Below are 18,849 nucleotides of genomic sequence, written 5' to 3'. Positions count from 1 at the left end.
GATGCTTTCAATACACTTGTGTCGTGGTTTAGGAATGGTGTTCCCCAATTCAGTGTTCCCACTGAAACACTCCAAACTGTGGGCTACTCACTCCCCTCCCCTCCTTCCCCCTGCAATGGGATGGAGGGAATTGGAGGCACAAAAGGTAAAGATCATGGGTTGAGACAAGAACAATTTACTGGAAACAGCAGTGAAATAAGAAAACAAATGGTAACAACAACAATATTAATAAAAGGATGTACAAGAAAGGCCAGCAATTCACACAAGAAATGCTCACCAAGCAGAAACTGGCAATACACAAACTGCCACCACACTTCCCGGACCTGGAAGGGACCCTTTTCCCCATTCCTGGAAAATAACATAAGGTGGTATAGAATAACCTCTGGGTCCTAGTCATGCCCCTTCCTGGCTACTACAAAAATTAACCCTGTCCTTGCAGGAACCAGGACAATTGTAAGACGTTTTATTATTGCTTTTATAAATTTCTGATTGCACATCTCAAGTATAATCAAAACAGTTCACATGTAAGTTCTCATGTTACATGGAGGAATTTCTCATCAGTGCTCACGTAGATAATTTTATACTATATTTTTAATGGGATGTAGAAGGACACTGTGAAACTCATGAAAAACTATCATGATTTAGGATAAGTGAACAAGACTACTCTTTCCTGCAAATCCACGTAGAATTGTGCCTGTGTGAACTGAATTACCAAGCACTTTCCTTGATGGCTTACAAGATCTGGAAGGATCTTGGCCTTGTTAGCAATTACATTTGGCCCATTGGATTAGAGCTCTCTGCTCATCTAGTGGTTCTGTAGATTTAAAAGAACTGGCAGTGAGACTTGAAAACCTTTTCTGCATCATGTATGGTATTAAAAGCACATGCAATTATTAATAGCAATTCAGCAACATTTGATGACATTCTATTACTGTTTCAGGGATCAGGAATGGCTTTAACACACTGCATTCACCACAGTGAGACTCCTTTCTACAGGCTTAGTTTCACAGCATCTACATCTGCCATCACAGTTACTCATACTGCATTTTTCACTGCTGCAACGTGTGGAATTTGCCTGTGTGGAATCTGCCCAGAGATGCAAGCAGCTCTTTCAAGGCACACTGGTCCATTGTGGTATCAAATGATAACCAAGTGCCATGGATAATGCCACTTTCTCTTTAGATGGTGAGTTCTCACAGACGCCCTGCTCAGTGTGGCCAAGATTTTGTACTTTCCCATGACAGAGTCCAAAAATATCTTGATGATCTGTAACTCTCAAAATCTACCTGAACAGGTATTAAGGTGATCACAGTGATCATTTGAGCCCTTCCCTCCACTCATTACATGAGACAACCCAGGTAGCAGCAGTTGGAGATTTGAACCAGAACTAATTACCGCTCCTTTTTGTCTTGGTATTAACTACCTTGCTAGTTAATGAAGGTGGATTCAGAGGCTTTCAACTGCCCATTGTCTTTCACAAACCCATCTTCCCATAGGAAGGAATGGCTGGCATTTTTCACTCAATGACCACCTTGAATATCACCCTAAAGGTGGATTGTTTTGAACTAACTTTGAAGACTTCATGTATGTATCAATTCATCATCTTTTCTCCAATCAAGTACTCCCTGCTCATAAATGTCAATCTATGACAGGGATGTCAACAAATGAGATTGAGACATAGTACCAGAAGAATACAGATTTATGCTGTTGCACTGTGTAATAAGGTGTTAGCTGGAACAGTAAATGATAGATAAAAAAAAAACAAAACCAACCAACAGATGCTTAATACTTAAACTGAAGTCTGAGAGGAAGAATTGCCAATGCCAAGGTAAATGGGAAACTCTTCATATTCAAAATATGAAGAAGTGTAGGTCCTAAAGAGAAGGATCTCTACTACTGACCATGCTGTAGGAAGAAATATCCACGCCAGCTCAGTGAAAGAGAAGAAGGAGCATTCTCTGAAGCCCTCGCCATATGTGGGAACCTCCATGGAGCTTTACCACTGTGAACATACCTTTGATCCATGCAGATGCAGACACCTGTCTTATTAATAAAATGTAACCAAAACAGCTGAATGAAACTTTCCTATCTCCCACTCTCTGAATATCAGGAGATGTAGCTACAGCAGCCACTTCAGCCTGAGGGAATTCAGGCCTGCCATACCCCACCTCCCGCTAGCACACTCAAAAGTATCAACTTTCCTGCAGGAGGCACTTTACTCCTCCCATTGAAGAGGAAGCCTACCAGCCCTGGAGAAAAGCTGAATATATAACTATCAGACTAATTCCAGGAAAAAGGGATGTGGTTTGTCATAGGCAATAACTGGAAACTGGATGAACAACAGTGCAACACAAACAGTAAATTTTCCTTCTACCAAGCCCATTTCTGTAAAACAGACCTGTGCCAGATGTTCATGAACCAACCAATATCCTTGGCTCAGGCTCTGTGGCCCAGGGATTCGTCCTCAACAGTCGAAAGCAGCACTTCTCCCACTCAGTTCTTCTGCTCTTGATGCTGATTATTGTGGTCATGCCACTTACGTTCATGTCACAGGTCATCTTGAGTGTGATCATACAGCACATACAGGATAACCAGGGGATCGTGTCCAGCCAGCATACGTTTAGAAAAGGCAGGTCCTGCATGACCAATCTGATCTTCTTTTATGACCAAGTGACCCACCTAGTGGACGAGGGAAAGCCTGTGGATACTGTCTACCTGGATTTCAGCAAAACTTTTGATACTGTCTCCCTGGCACTCTACCGGAAAAGTTGGCAGCCCACAGTTTGGACAGGTGCACTCATCACTGTGTTAAGAACCAGCTAGATGGCAGGTCCAGGGAGTGGTGGTGATCCAGTTGGTGGAAAATCACTAGTGGCATTCCCCCAGGTTCAGTATTGGGCCTAGTCCTGTTTAATATCTTTATTAATGATCTGGACAGGGGGATCAAGTGCACCCTCACTAGGTTCACTGATGACACTAAGTTAGATGGGAGCATTGATCTGCCGGAGGGTCGGAAGGCTCTGCAAAGGAATCCGGACAGGCTGGATTGATGGGCCAAGGCCAAAGCTTTGAGATTCAACAAGCTGAAATGCTGGCACATGCACTTGGGACAAAAGAACCCCATGCAGTGCCACAGGCTTGGGAAAGAGTGTTTGGAAAGTGGCCCAGTAGAAAAGGACTTGAGGGTGCTGTTTGAGAGTTGGCTGAACATGAGCCAGCAGTGTGCCCAGGTGGGCAAGGTCAATGGCATCCTGGCTTGTATCAGGAATAGTGGGGCCAGCAGGACCAGGGCAACGATTCTTCCACTGTACTCGGCACTGGTGAAGCCACACCTCAAGTGCTGTGTCCATTTCTGGGCACTGAGAGACTGGAATGTGTACGGAGAAGGGCAATGAAGCTGGTGAAGAGGCTGGAACACAAGTCATATGAGAGACAGCAGAGGGAACTTGGGTTGTTTAGCCTGATGAAAATGAGACTCAGGGGAGATCGTATCATTCTCTACAACTACCTGAAAGGAGGTTGTACCCCGGGGGGTGGGGGCCTGTTGGGCTCTTCTCCCAGGCAGCAAGTGACAGGACAAGAGGAAATGGCCTCAAGTTGCACCAGGGGAGGTTCAGGTTGGACATCAGGAAGAATTTCTTCATGGAAAAGGTTGTTAAACATTGGAATGGACCACCCAGAGAGGTGGTAGAATCATCATCCCTGGAAGTGTTCAAGAAACGACTGGATGTGGCACTTAGTGCTATGGTCTAGGTGGTGTTCAGTCAAAGGCTGAACTTAGATGTCTTTTCCAACCTAAATGATTCCGTTCTCTGTTATATAGGAAGGGGAAGAACCTGAGGTGCTGCAGCTGCACAGGATTTCTGCAAGACTTGGTGGCTGTGCCCAAGGTCTCACAGTCATGTCTTAAATGTAGTGAGCAGTTTGAAGGAGCAATAAGCCAGTCAGTAAATTAAAAATGACAGAAGAGATTTTAAAATACCTCAATACAATTTCAGCAAGTTAGTATTGGCTTACTAGAAGTTCACATTAACAAAACTAATGCAGAAAGTAGTGTTAGAACAATGATGTGTACAACCTAAAACCATATCAGATCATAAAAACAATTATGTTCATCTGAAATAATTTGACAATAAGACTAGAATGATATCAGAGAACAAGGAAGCTATACCTGCAGGGGTGGAGAAAGAAACTGTCTGTTAAAAAAAGAGCATGTGTCTAGCCTCATGCCACGCATCTCCAATAGAGATCGACAACTTCCCATGCCTGCCAGATGTGATGAGATCCTCCAGAGGGGAAAGTAAAGGGCATAGAGCATTTTAAAGTAATTTTTGGGCTGCATGTCCATTTTAGGATTCAGCTGGATGCTGTTATTGTCACTAGCAGCTTTAGAGACCTTGTGTATGCCAAAACTACGGTTTGGCTATGATTAGGGATTTGGTCACCAAGAGCCGTAGGGATATACGCTGCCTCCATCTGTTGAATATGCCTGCTGGGAGGGATGCAGCACATATGGTGGCAAACTCCATCCTCCCTGTGCAAGCTGCCCTGTGCTTTCAGTCCCTCCAGAGCATCCTGAGTGGGATCTGGTTTACTACCTGACATGAAGTAACACATTTTATAGGCACTCCCTCATTGGAGATGTGATGTGAGTTTTTACATGCCAAACATAAGCAATGTTGGCTAGTTCCTGGCAAGACAACTGTCCAGAGCAGGAAGGGCAGGGGTAATGGACTGCTTTAGAAAACCCTTTGCATTTCTTTCCTTGGAGATCCTTTTGATTCCCAACCTACTTTATCTGGTACAAGATAAGGTGAAATGAGATTGGCAGTGACAGTGGAATTCAGTGGCAAGGCTGCAGTGGAGGCAACTGTAAGAAGCCACTGGACCAGGCAAGGTGAGTGGCTGGGCAGCAGCTGCTGGCTCCTTCTCCCTCCCTCCAGCTGGCAGCACCCAGGGGCAGCAGTCAGCTGCAGAGCACTGCAGAGAGCCAGAGAGCTGCCAGCCTTTACACCCACCAGCTCCTCAGCCATGGATAGAGGGAGAGGGCTGTTTTTGGTTAGGCTTCCAGTCTGAACTCAGGGCATTTCATACTTGGATTTTTTTGCTTTCCTCTACCTAGAGGACTTGGTCTTTGATTGTGGTCCAAATGCACCTGTAATAAGAGATAGCTTTCTGGCAAATACAAGATCTCTGAAAAATTTCAGAGCAAGCTGTCAGATTAAAAGCATAGCTAGCTATAAACTGCACAATGAAGAATGAAGACGTGCAGAAACAAGGCTGCAAAAAACATATACATACATTTACTCAGAGTGCAGGTTCAGCAGACCTTAAATGCTTTGTATAGGATTCTTTTAGTCCTGTTGAAATATTGTTCTTACACTTTCTTCTTTCTTTTGCTGTCTTAGACACGAGTGAAATTCTGGAAATGTTCTTTCTTCACAAGAGGGCAACTGTTAAGAGAAGGACAGCTACTGATAGGAATAGTTTAAATTTACAAAACATTACATGTTACCAAAGTGCACTGGTCTGTCATTTTTATTTGAAGATTTTTTCCTCAGCTTGCTAAAAAATGTTTAGCAAGAAACAAACAAACGGTGGAAGAATTCTAGATGCAGAACCACATGGAAATAGGACAGGCAGTATCATACGAGCTACAGTAACAAGGCAGAGTCAGGATGAAGTCCTCTTGGGCAGTCCCAAAGCAGATGTAACCAACAGTCTTAATGCTTTATTCAGATGGATGCTTCAAGAGATGGTTTCAGCATAATGATCTGGAATAATTCAGAAGAGCATCTGGAGAAGGACTACAAAGGAGTTTTCAGAACATTACAAGCAAGTCTTCAAATTGCTAGAAGAAATCCAAAAGTGCTTTGAGAAATGGATTGCTTTCTTCATTTGCAAGTCTGCTGCAATAATTAAATTTAGAGAAAAGTTAAGAAAGAAAGAAATAAGAAAAGAAAAGCACCTTTTCTTTTTGTGGGGGGGAAGAGGAGGAAAATGTGGGGAAGGAAGAAAAGCAATATTTATGTACTCTGAGGCAAGTCCAGGGAAATGAAGTCCAAGGACAAGATAAAGTGAGACTCGGAAAAAAGGCTGACTTTCATTCTGTAGTCTTAAGAGGAAAAGCTCTGTTGCTAGATGCAAGACTTGTACCATACTTAAAAAAGAGTTGGACAGATTTGAGCATCAGAAACTTCAGACAACTACCTTAAACTTGTTCTTTAGGCAAAGGAAATCAGTAGGTAGTTAGAAACATTAAACATCTACAGTAACTACTTTATAGCCAGCAAACCAAGAACTTCTCTCATACAAACCTTTATAAGTCATGAAGTTAGAGTTATCACTGATCTCCCTGTGACAATTCCTGAATACAGTATATATGAGGTGGAGTTATGATATTTTGAATATTCTTATACAGAAATGCCCATGTTATGTTCTGGAAGCCTATCACCTGCATGCCTGTAGGAGCTAGTGTACCTGCATTTCTTCTCATTGGAGTGTAAAAAAACAACAAACCCAATATGCAAATACTCCTCCTTTCTTACTTTTCTGATATTCCTTTGAAGTCACTCTGTGCAATTCATAGCATTGCTTGATGGCATTCACACTGCCAATGGCCTTGCTCCAGAATTCAGGGTTTTCCTCAGGAATAGCAGTCCCCTGGCATGAGCCACAGATGTTTGAGAGCATATATTTTTGCCATGCCATCTGCCGAGAAAAGTCAGAATCTCAGCTGTCAACACTACTCTCATGTGAAGGCAAGGGTCCAGAGGCTTACCATTCCCTCCAGGCATATCTGCATTTTTTCTTCCTCTTTAAAGCAAGTTCAGAAAACATAATTATGCATATTTTAATTGCAAGATGATGGTGTCAACCAGCAGGTTTTGTTTTGGGCTTGATCTCACTATGCCTCAGAGTTATGAGATTTCATTTCTGTTCTTAGCATTATCACAAACAGCTTAGTGTTTAAGAAACACCTTTTAGATGTTTCAATTTTTACAGTCCTACTTTCAGATATTGGAAATATATTTAAGCACATGGAGACTCACTGGTTGGGCTAAAGTTCAGGAGGAAATACAAGAATGTAGAATCACTAAAAGTAAAAAATCAAGTGCTGGGGCGCACCAGCCTAGGGTGTACTAATGTCACAGTTGAGCAGTATAATGGGTTAACAAGTGGTTTGTTGTTGCTGGCAAATCTGACTCCTTCAACAAAGTGACCATCTGCAATAGTACCCTCAGTCCTGACTGAGGTCTGAAGCCACAATCATGAGTGGGGGAGCATCAGTGTGGTGCTGGGGACTGAGCACAGGAAAAAGGACTTGCTGTTTTTCCTGCTCACCTCCTTCCCCACCACTGAAATACAACTGAAAATCAATTGGCCTTTTGAACTTTCAAACCAACTGAAGTCAGTACTTTGTAAAGTCAGTGCCTCACATCATGAGTACTGAAACTTTAGTTATACCTTTTCCTGGGTAAGCAGAAGTCTAAGGCAATTCACCTGTCTCAAACGTTAATCAGAAATGAAAGTAGCAAGTGGGTGAGCAGAGATGGGCATTATTTAACCTGCTCCTCTCTGCTCTTCAGCATTAGATTCCCTTTCTTGATGTTACCCTGGGGCCTTAGAAGAGACTCCCACTCAGCTATCCAGCCAGACAAGTATTAAGAAAACTTTTTGCTTTGGTCTAAGTTGCGGCAGTACCAGATATTCTGACAGAGTCCCTCCCTCCTGACATGAGGCCTGCTATGATAGGTATTACTGCATCAAATAATAGGTATTACTGCATCAAGGAAGCTTGCATTAAAGCTGAAGTTCCTTCCCGGCTTAAAGAAAAATCCCCATTTTTAATAGCTTTGGCAAGAATATGTATTTTTTCTTACTATGAATATTGCCATGGGTGCCACTAATAACCCCACATAGAGGCTACGTTTCTTTTAAGGAAGTTTTCAGCAGAAGTCATTCTTAACAGGCTGATAGTCTGCTATGGCATCTGGTGTGGAACTGAGCATGGATGCATTTTCATATCTGTCTTTGATTCAAAGAGTAGCAGAACTATGGAGACAAGTGTGTAAGGCCAATACACTGCTTCTCATTGGTAGCCACCAGTTCAATACTCACAGCAATCAAAGGAGTTGTACATTGTTGCCCTTCTGGAATAAGAAGGAACTGAAGAAAAAACTCTTCTTTTAAACAGCGTTGCTAATAGTGATAATTGTAAATTTATGTTTTCACACTGCAGAGTAAGCTGTATTTTTACTTTGATAATTCCATACTTCCATAAAGTACCAGGGAAGCTTTGGCACAGTCCTCAGTTTAAAGCTGTCCTAAGTGATAGATCTTCACTACAGGGATAAACATCTTCTTTCTCACATACTGTAGTGGAAGCAGCGTCATTCCTCCTATAAGCCTGAAAGAGCCAAAGGGAGGTTAATATTGTGCTTATTTTTGCAAAAAGGAGTTCATCTCAAGTAGATCTCTGCCATGGTCTGACTCACAGAATAAGAATTAACCCATGGTTTCCCCTGCAGAGCTGCTCCTTTGCTATTCCACTTCACAGAATCACAGAATTCTGTGATCTGTGATCACTTCTACATTTCCTGTATCAGGAACTATCTTGAAAGGTCACAGCACCTTGAAACCACATTGCAGACAGTGTATCGTTGTTTGTAGACTTGAGCTGCATCAGTTTGTATCTGGATTAAGAGACAAATTTCCTTTACATTATTTCCTCACTGTGCTGGACCCTCACCAGCTTCCTTTTCCTGGTTTACCTCTTACCTACTGTGGTTTCTCCAAAATTTCTGCTTAATTTGAAGGAAGTTTCTACTCTTTTGAGGATGCCCTTTCTTTTAGTGGTATTAGATCTCATCAGTGCTGATGACCACAGGGCTGTTAAGCCAGATTGCCCAGCTCTTGCTGGCAAGACACTTCTGCACGTGACATGAATCACAGGTTTGCTTAAAATTCCAGGCCCAGAAGTCATACTAATTTCTTCATGACCATTAAAAACTTCAGTCTTTATCAGCAGGGCTGATCTGGGGCCTTCGCCCCAGAGAACAGGCATGATTTGTATTAGATGACATCATTGCCACAAGTTTATCTCTTGTCATTGAAAGTCTTTCCTGAAGGAAAGCAGACTGCTGGTAAGATACCTTCCAAGTGAGAGTCATAAGCCTGCTCCCAGATAGCTGCTTGCTTTGAAGTAAACAAACAAGTCAACCCACAAGCTGGCTTTCTTCTTGCATTTTTTGGTTATCACATTTGCAAGATATCTACAATTAGCTCAGATTCACCTTAAATATGTGCAAGTAATTGACTGCATGCAGAGGGTGCACTTGTCTGCTCCAAACTGATTTGCATGGAAAGGTGCTTCGACCTTCCCAAAAAAGTCTTCCAGCAGCACAAGCATTGCAGAGAGCGGTTAACACCAAAGGAAGGCCAATTCCCCCTGCCAGGCTGTAGTTTTGAACATAAAAGCCCTATTTCCCCTCCAAAGAAATGAATGCTAATTGCAGTAAGCCACACACACAACAGCTCCCAAAAGGCAGGAAAAGTACGAACAGGGACTGAGTTCTTCCAGATCACATCCTTTCCATCCAGGGCATTGCAGCAATCCTCACCCAGTACTTTCAGTTCTCATTATTTAATTGCTGGATTTGAGTTTTCATGTTCCTACAAACTGCTCACACACAGTGCAGTGTTTCCCAAGCCAATAGTCCCAAGTAAAAATACCTCAAGATAATGACACAAACTTGAAGGCCCCTCAGAGTTTCCTTTTAAAGAGGACCTGAGTATGTGATACTCTGAGAAAAACAACCAGAAAAGGCATCAGTGGCTTCAATAATTAGAATATTTTTTTATTTATTTTGAGATAAACCCAAAGTTGGTGAATATGCAAAAAAAAAAATCAAAAACAAATAGGCCAAATCTAAGATTAGCTATTCCAGGAAAAAAAAATAAAAAAGGTAAAAAAGAATAAGTTTCGCCATAGACTGCCATCCTAAAGGCACAAGAGGATAACTAATTATGTACAAACATACTCAGCTCTCACAGCAATCCAGGCTGGGTGGACACTGACTAGGGAGAAGCCCTGCAGAAAAGGTTCTCAGGGTCCTAATGGTCAGTTAGCTGAGCCCTGCCAGCAGAAGGGCCAAAAACATCCTAGGCTGTATGAACAGAAGTACAGCCAGTAGGTTGACGGACATGATTATTCCCGTCCTCTCAGTACTCAATGGATCGTATCCAGGGTACTGCATCAATTTTGGCATGAGTTCAACAGAGGGTCTGCAGGATGCTCAGGGCTCTGGAGCACTTGTCCTGTGAAAAGAAACTGTGACACTGAGGTGGTTCATCCTGGTTAACCTTTGGGAGTGCTTACAACAGCTCTCAACACCTGTGGGAAAGAGACCAAGGAGCTGAGTGAGGCTTTTCACAGCAATGAATGGTGGGAGGATGAGAAACTATGAACAAAAGCTGAAAGCAGAGGGGTTCAGAGAGAAGATAAGGAGATCATCTCACCCTGAGGACAGATGGGCAGGGGTGCAGGTTTCCCAGGGAAGTTGTACTGTCTCCATCCTTGGAGTTTTCCAAGCCTCAAAAGGGCACAGCCCTGAGCAGCCTGGTGTGAGCTCAGAGGTGACTGTACCTGAGCGGGAGGGTGCACTGGAGTCCTCCTGACCTTCCTTCCCCTCCAAATATGCCTATGATCTTGCAATCCTTTATAAATAATTTTTCTATAACATTATTACTTACAAAGACACCAAGTACACAAATACGTGGACTGCAATATTTGATGCCTAGCAACCAGCAGAGCAATTCCTGGAAATCCACATAAAGAGAATTGCAGGGGCTGGACTCTGCACTTATTAGATGCTTTTTGCCATTGGAATAGCACATTACAGCCAAAGGAAAGTCTAAGAAATTGTTTGACTGCTTTCTGATACAGATGAGACAGGGCTTTGAGGATTAGTCAAGATGAACCTCATTATGTCAGGCCTGTACACACTTTGCCTCAAACAGATTTTTACCTGATCAGCACAAACAGAAAACAAATGAAGTGTCCCGGGACCTTTTGTAGGTCAATACTGGAGTCTATACCATAACTACTCATAATGCTAGTCATTGGGACATAGGTCTTCAGAAAGCACGGAGCAAAAGGGAGAGAAATCCTCTGTGTTGTTACTTTTCTTCTCACAGAGCCCCATATCCTCTCTCCATCACATAAACACAGACTAAAGACCTATTGTTCAATTGATTCAGGTGGTGCAATGACAAGGATATCCTAATCAAAGAAGCAATTTTATTGCCTTACCTTCTACAGCCACAAGCACTCTCTGCTCCAAATCCACTTCTTCCTGTAATTCTGTGCTTCTCTGGAGAAAATTTCTGACTGCAGGTGTGCAGAAAGCAAACTAAATTATCCCAACGAGCCTTTTGGATCTTACAGTCTAGGAATTGAGCTGTGTCCACTTGATATAGTAGACTGAAACGAAAGAAAAGAGTATGGGAGAGAACCCTCTGTGGGTTGTGCCTACCTTTCTATTCTGAAAGCCTGTTTAATTATTTGCCCTTACGGTGAAGTGTTCTTAAATGACAAAAATAATTAAATAAAAACAAGACAGTGATCTTTGTGCTAGTAAGGGCATATGAATAATAACACTATGACCTACTGGCAAAGGAGGGGTAGGGGAGGAAGAAAAACACTGGGTACTGGAACTCCCTCTTCATTGGTCATCCCAGAGCATCATGTGGCCACGGCTCCTTTTTAAACATAAGTCCTCATCTCCTGGAGCTCATAATATCCTCCCATCCTGCATTTCTGTTTGAACCTGTGGAAGACATCTTTCTAGCCTGACAAGATGTGCGACCAGTTTGTGGGCACCTGGAAGTTCCTTTCTAGTGAAAACTTTGAGGACTATATGAAAGAACTGGGTGAGAATTGTTATTTTGAGTTGTATCTGGGACAGGGAAAGAATATCGATTTTGAACTTTATTCTTTATTTGCTTTTTCTGGCTATATTGTTTGTCAAGGGAGCTTTAGTCGGACTATTTTGATCAGATGGTCTTTAACTGGAGAACTCAGCTGTTGAATTAGTGGTATTAAATTACTATAAAGTAGAAAAATCTTGACTGAGAGGAATAATTTCAGGTAAACCAAGTCTATGCATGCATGAATTAGCTTTTATCCTTGGACATGCAAATTGGTGTGATGCTGGAAAGCAGCAAGCTTCTCTATGTCTAAAAGCAACACACCCAAACAACTTTACATTGTTACCGGACTGAGACACCAATTAATTGCCATGGCTATTATAGTGAATGAAACTCTGCAGCTGCCTCCAGTGAATATTAACAAAGAAAATTGCATGTATTCATGCAGATACTTGCAAAGATTTGATGTCTAACACTTTCTTTAAAGGCGTAAGCTTCTTGCTTAAATTTAAAATTGGGCTTTAAAAGACTTCGACATTCTGTTAGTGTGGAAGAAGCATGGGGTAACCTGCACTGATTCAATTAGTACATGGTAAAAAGCTGGGAGTTTTTTGCAGATTAGGGGTAAAATACTCACTGTGACTTATGCAGCACCCAAAAGCTTTCAGAGAGTGAGACTCTTGCACTCTTAATCTTTACTCCAGATTTTACTCAGGACGTAACCATTGCCAGCTATTTCTTAATCATTTCCTTATATTCAGCCTAGCCACTGATAAATCTAAACAGTGCTTGCTTTTTTTTCCCCCTTGTTTGTTTGTTTCATTGCTTTCAAGGCTTAGAAACTGTAGTATATTTCTGCTTATTTATGTTTAGATACGTTTAGCGTACGAATTAGAGTACAAGCTATCTCAGTTATTCTGAACAAGTCCATGTGCAAAAATCCAACATTTAAATCTTGTCTCAGTGTTTACACTATTTTCACAATGTAGAAATTCCTTATATCAACTCTCTACATAGAGTAGAGAATCTCCTTACATCAACCCACCCAACTTGGTCTATAGCAGTTCCAAGCTATTGAGATGTTACAAAGGAACATCTGCAACATAGAATTATTAAAATTCAGAAAGCAATAAGGGGAAACAGCACTGAAGGGTTTTGATCTTTTTTTTTTTTTTTTGCAACACATAAGAGAAAAACATTGAGCAGAGATAAAAATTTCTGTCTTATTTATAGGTGTGGGGTTTGCTACCAGGAAGATGGCTGGTGTGGCCAAGCCCAGTGTAACTATCAGCATCAGTGGTGATGTGATAACCATCAAAACAGAAAGTACTTTCAAAAATACAGAGGTCTCTTTCAAGCTGGGTGAAGAGTTTGATGAGACCACAGCAGATGACAGAAAAACAAAGGTGAGTTCAAAAATGCCACTTTGCAAATACATCTCTGAAATGGGATGTGGGTGCAGGAGGGCAGAGCTGTGATTTTGATATCCAGTGTAGAAATGCTGCCTTCATAGGTAAGACTGTTATGAATGCTTGTGCTCAGTGCCACTGGGACATGGAGATAGTCTTCTCTTTAGCCCAGAGCAGTCTGATGAAACAGCCACACTTTGTTTTTTCCTTTGGCAGAATGTCATAACCCTAGAGAACGGCGTACTGAAGCAGGTGCAGAAGTGGGATGGAAAAGAGACCATCATAAAGAGAAAAGTGGTGGATGGAAACCTGGTGGTGGTGCGTTCATTTTTGTTACCTAATCACTGAATTCAGCATGCAGAATTCATGTTTGGCTGATATATGAGTTTGGATTCAAAAGGAAAGGGAAAAGAATCATAAAGGGCTCTGTGCACTTGGTAAGAAGTCTCTTTGAATGAGTCTGGAGCGTGGGTTAGAACTGAAATGCCGTTAAACTTATGGAATGGTATGGAGGTGCCCGTCTCCATTCATAGCAAGATATAGATAGGAAAGTGTAGGGATAAAAAAAACAACATCCCTATGAGGGAAATGTTTATTTTCATATATCAGAATCTCTAAGTCCTGGACAGTACAGAGGAAGCATTAGCAACATCCATGTTAGGTGCATCCACTATGAGAACTCTCCAGTTCATCTTCAGCAGAGGCTGAACAGCAATCTGTGGGAACCATCTCATGCATCATCAACAACTGTGTCAATAATATGATGTTTGAGCTAAAAAGGAAACCTGTGTCCAAGCTCTGTTGGTTGGTTTTATCTGGTCAGAGACTGTTGTGCTTGACTTGGTGCCAATAAGGCCCACCTACACTCCAGGGCTTCCCAGCACAGCTCTCCAGTTTTAGGAAATACACTTTGAAGAATCTGGGAGAGGACTAAAACTGTGTTCATTTTTGGCAGCTGAGATTCCTACATGCAGCAAAATGATACACATACATGAAATTCCCAAAGAGTTCTGCCCTCCCCTAGGGAAAAATAATATGTTCATAAATTTAATATTTAAATTTCTTTGGATAGAGACCAGAGGAGAAGAAACAGAAATAGTTTTTAATAACAACATTATTAAGAAAGACTGAATAAAACAGAGTTGGATCTAACAGAAAAACAGATGAAGACAGAGCCTAACATGCAGAGGCTGACACCAACAGCTGCAAGTCTGAAAGCTCTGTTTGTGTGCATGCGTTATACACACGTGTGAAGAAGACAAGCCACAGCTGCAAAAGATGAAAGGAAAAAAGGCTAATTCCCAGCTCCAGAGTCCAGTCACCCTCCATAGAAATCCTAGGAGCCTTTTTTAGAGATTTTTAAAAGACTAGAACTCTCCTGGAGGTCGCCGAAGTAGTCCTTTAATGTTCTTTCAGTCTTGTGCTTGTATTTAGACTTCTGTTTCTGAAGATCTCAAAATTGAGTTTCACTGTTTTGACAATTGGTATTAGAGGAGGAGAAATGCAAATTTTTCTTACACTGATTCCCAATGACAAGTACTTCTCTACCTTCTGACTAACAAACATTTAGTGAGAATTAAAAGCTGATTATATTTACCTTTCTTTCCAGGAATGCACCATGAATAATGTTTCCTGCAAAAGAGTTTATGAAAAAGCATGAAGAAGTCACCTTCACACAGGATTAATGCTTGAAGCTGGAGAAAAACAACTTAACCAAAGGAGAAAAACTCCATAAATCTGTTTTAAAGAGAACTGTACTTTTTTCAGATATATCCCAAAACAGTTACATGCAGCTGGTCTAATTTGTTGTGCCTATTCAATAAAATATTCTGCTTTCTACAATCTGTGCTTGTGCTGGCGTTTGTCAGAAAGGGGCTTTGGGGGGCATGTAATGTGGGAAAGGGTACTGTGCAGGAAAGAACCGTGTGAAAGGCAGTACCACACAGTAAATGTGACCCATCTCACCACAGAAAGAGGAGTGAGTGGCACTTGTGTGATAGTGACAGATGTAGACCTGGACACAGAAATATCATCTGGTGAGTGCTGCATGTAGGCTACCCACTGCAAGGAGTCTGTGCACAGCCAGGGGAATAAAGCGGCTGCTCTTGGTTTCAAGCAAAAGTTGTTGTTCCTGGGGCAGGGAGAAGGACAACCTATGGATGCTTGTGGATGCTGTGGATGACCAGTGTTGGCTTCCTCTGTGTAGAAATGCAGAAAATTTTAAACCTGGGGACAATCTGAAGTGGCTTGATCTTGTCTTTTCCCCCCTCAAGAGTGAAATTATGGCTGCTGTAGATTTCATCTGTGATTATTTTTTTAATGTGCTTTTCTTTAACATCTTATTTTGTCCTATATTAGACAAAAAGCCTTGAATTAAGAATGATAGCTTTAAAAGTACTCCCAGGTTTACCAAAAGCCTGTACAAGTTTGCTAGTGCTACAACCTTCTTTATTACCTACATGCATTTTCTACTAGCTGATCAGGTTTGGTCAGTCTTGGGAACATGAGCCTCTCTAGATGTAAAGCCCTTTGGACACCTTCTGCTTGTTTTCAAACTACCTTCTTCTAATGCTCATAGGCCTGGTCTCCTATTTCAAAACTTTGCATCCACAGAAGCTATGATTTCTACACCTGGGAGGACTCAAACTGAGAACAAAAAAAAATTAGAGTTCTAGGGAAAAGCTGGACAATAAATCTCAAAGTATGTGCATTAACCACTAAATGGGGAAATGACTGTATCTCAAGCTTTGCAATTAGGATCTGTGAACTAAATTCCTCATATTCCTCACATTCCTGAGGTCAGTTCTCAGAGGCGACCATGCAGCAGAGACTTCACATACACTTGAACTTTCCTCTGCATGATTCAGACTGTTCTTGAGTTTTTGCACTGCTTATACAACTAAAGAGGGAAAAAGGACTTCTATACTCTTTGTGAGCTGAGGAGTAGTTTAAGAGCAGTTCCAAAAGGCTATCAGTAAATCCTGAAGGAAATGTTGAAAGAGCCATGAACGAACAGCTCCTCTGTTTTAACTTTGGTTTCATTGCTTGTGAAGCCTCATCAACCTCAAGAACAGCAGTTGCAGATTAGTGGTAGAAAATCTGCATGGGAGAGGTGATTATAACAAGCAGAAACATTGACTTAAATAGGCTACATATAGACATTAAATAACAGCCCATAACTAAATAAATCCCATTGTCCACAGATTGGAAATACTGTATTTCAGAGGTCAAATTTCCAATATTCATATAGTAGCCTTTATTTTCTAGAAATCTTACATTCTCAATACAACCAACAGTTACAAGTGGAACATTCACAGCTTAATATTTCAGAGGAAGGTAATCTCTTCTGAAAGTATCACCATTTATTTTGTACCTGGTGAGTGAATTCAAACTTTGTGAATGAATCAAGCCACTTAAAACTTCAATTCTTGGAAATTTCAATAAAGTGACATTCTGTTTATAAATTTTAACAGGGACAGAGGAGAAGATCTTTGCCCCTTAGCATATTCAATCACTACTACAGGTTACTGAGATGATAAGAGAGGAAGGGGACACACACCCACAGATTTTTAACAGCTCATGAGAAAGAGGAAGCAAGGCTTATTCTGAGTATTGACCTTTCTGTCACTTTTATGTTTTTCTTTTAACTCTTTGTTTCCACTAGAAAGAACTTGAAGGACTTTTGCATCCTGGCCAGTGAAGCACCATATGCACAGTGCAGTCTGGACTCATTCCCTTGGCCCCATATGCCCTGGTCTTGTAGGATGCTCCAGCTGAGGAAACAAGAAACTATTTGCACTTTCCAATGCAGCTTTTGGGAAGAGGTAGGCTGCTGGTACCATGTTTGGAGTTGATCCTTCAGCTCCATAGAGTCAGGGTTAAAAATATCCTTGGTGCCCTCACAGCAAGTCCTTCTTTGACCTCTGTTCTCCCCTTTTATTTCTGTTTTCTTCATTGCTGTCCTGGGAATTTAATTTAGATTGTTTTTGGCACTGACTTTGCCCAGATCATATTTCCTTTAAAGAAACTGAGATAAATTTACTTTCTATATTTCTTTAAATAGTACCTTTATTTCTAAATAATCTCTGAATTTTTAGTTCACTATTTTTATCAAGCTTTACCTTTGCCTCTAGTGCTGCTTCACAATCTCCAAGTTCAATTATTTCAAATCCTGTTTTACTCCAACTATGAGCAAAAAATAGAATCAAAGTTCCACCTTATCATATGTACTTACAATTTTTGACAATTTTTTCCCTTTACACTTGAAGAAAAGGTTGGTTTCCACAACTGTTTCTACTGAGTTAGAATTCCCTGCTCTTGTTCTTTCCAAACTGCAAGTCCTTTAAATGAAAGTACTGATTTTTCTTAGTGACAAAGAGATAGATGGTAGCAATGTCAACATTGTTTGAGACTGCTTAAGACTGGGGTTTTGTCTGCATAAATAATTCTCTGTCACTTTTGTTCTTAAGATTACTGGTACTGCAGTGTAGCTGTTCTATTCTGACTAATTTGCTCTTATTGAATTTCTTTGGGCCTGATTTTACAAGATCCCAATCATCTTTTATTTCCCAAAGGCATCAGCCTTGTCTTGTAAAGTGTCTTTATGTGGATAAAGCAATTAAATGAAAGAACAAAGAATGCCTGAGGAGCAATGGTAGAATATTTTCATATTGTTTCTTTAGAAATAATAGATAGTTTCACTTAGGAGGAGCTTTCTCATTTCCAGAGACTGGATAAAAGAGCTAGCTATTCTTTACACAAAATGTGATATAATGCAACTCTGTTTTAGAACAGGTCTGTATGGACAACACCTTCAAATTTACATATTACATTTATTTATGTATTACAGATACAACATCTGCTTCCTACTTTTTTACCTTATTTTCATTTTCAATCACTCTAGACATTCCCTCACTGCACTGCAGTTTCATTAGATCTGTGCAGCAATGCGAAGTTTTGCTCAGCTTACACTATTGATGGGATAAAACCATTTTGCATATACAACCAAAATTTGTGGCTTAAGACCTTCTTATTTCCCCACAACCACAGTATAATCCAAAGACTACAATAGTTTCATTTCTCAGACTGTATTATTTATCTGTTTCAGTGTGTTCCCTTTCTTGCTTATGACCGCTTTCAAGACAAGACCCAGACCTCACCCTCCTTGGCCCACCAGTAGCTCCATCTCACTCTTTCAACCCTAAATACAAGAAATTTGGTCCCGCAACCTATAATCCCAGCGTCTCTCCATCCTTACAATGTAGAGTGAAGAGTGGCCATAATCCAGAAAGAGTAATCATACAAAAAAAGACAAACAGGTAACTATTGTTTACCCAAGTCAGAAAAAAGTCTCTAATCTTTACATGTACCAAGTAACAATTTTCTCCAGGAAGATGGTTTAGGAAGAGGAATGACAGAATTACACCTGATGTGGTCTTGCACTAAGTAGTTTCAGATAGTTTGAGGTGTCTTGGATTACAATGCTTTAAATTCCTGACTGTCAAATATA

The 18,849-nt window shown here is 41.0% G+C and overlaps 1 protein-coding gene and 1 long non-coding RNA gene across 2 annotated transcripts; one reads left to right on the top strand and one right to left on the bottom strand.

Moving 5' to 3' along the window:
* Window positions 1–9,878: 9,878 nt before the first annotated feature.
* On the bottom strand, window positions 9,879–12,918 carry LOC108507011. The gene is made up of 3 exons (XR_001877939.1): window positions 12,569–12,918; window positions 11,315–11,485; window positions 9,879–10,396 (listed from the first exon to the last, which is right to left on the bottom strand). It is a non-coding gene; the product is annotated as an uncharacterized LOC108507011 (long non-coding RNA).
* Window positions 11,788–15,182, top strand: LOC108507010 (fatty acid-binding protein, adipocyte-like). The gene is made up of 4 exons (XM_017834579.1): window positions 11,788–11,934; window positions 13,165–13,337; window positions 13,557–13,658; window positions 14,950–15,182. Exons 1-4 carry the CDS (start codon window positions 11,862–11,864, stop codon window positions 14,998–15,000), a joined length of 399 nt encoding a protein of 132 aa, XP_017690068.1. The 5' UTR covers window positions 11,788–11,861; the 3' UTR covers window positions 15,001–15,182.
* The last annotated feature ends 3,667 nt before the right edge of the window (window positions 15,183–18,849 follow it).

Source organism: Lepidothrix coronata, unplaced genomic scaffold (genome assembly GCF_001604755.1).
Source record: "Lepidothrix coronata isolate B3197 unplaced genomic scaffold, Lepidothrix_coronata-1.0 Scaffold235, whole genome shotgun sequence".
Classification (NCBI taxonomy): Eukaryota; Metazoa; Chordata; class Aves; order Passeriformes; family Pipridae; genus Lepidothrix; species Lepidothrix coronata.
Note: the sequence above shows the minus strand (reverse complement) of the source record. Positions and strands in the feature narration are given on the sequence as shown.

What these genes read in the sequence shown, in the direction of transcription:
- LOC108507010 (XM_017834579.1), top strand. Translation starts at nt 11,862, where the DNA reads ATGTGCGACCAGTTTGTGGGCACCTGGAAGTTCCTTTCTAGTGAAAAC. An exon ending in GGACTATATGAAAGAACTGG is followed by an intron (nt 11,935 to 13,164) that starts GTGAGAATTGTT and finishes TCTTATTTATAG; the next exon opens with GTGTGGGGTTTGCTACCAGG. An exon ending in CAGATGACAGAAAAACAAAG is followed by an intron (nt 13,338 to 13,556) that starts GTGAGTTCAAAA and finishes TTCCTTTGGCAG; the next exon opens with AATGTCATAACCCTAGAGAA.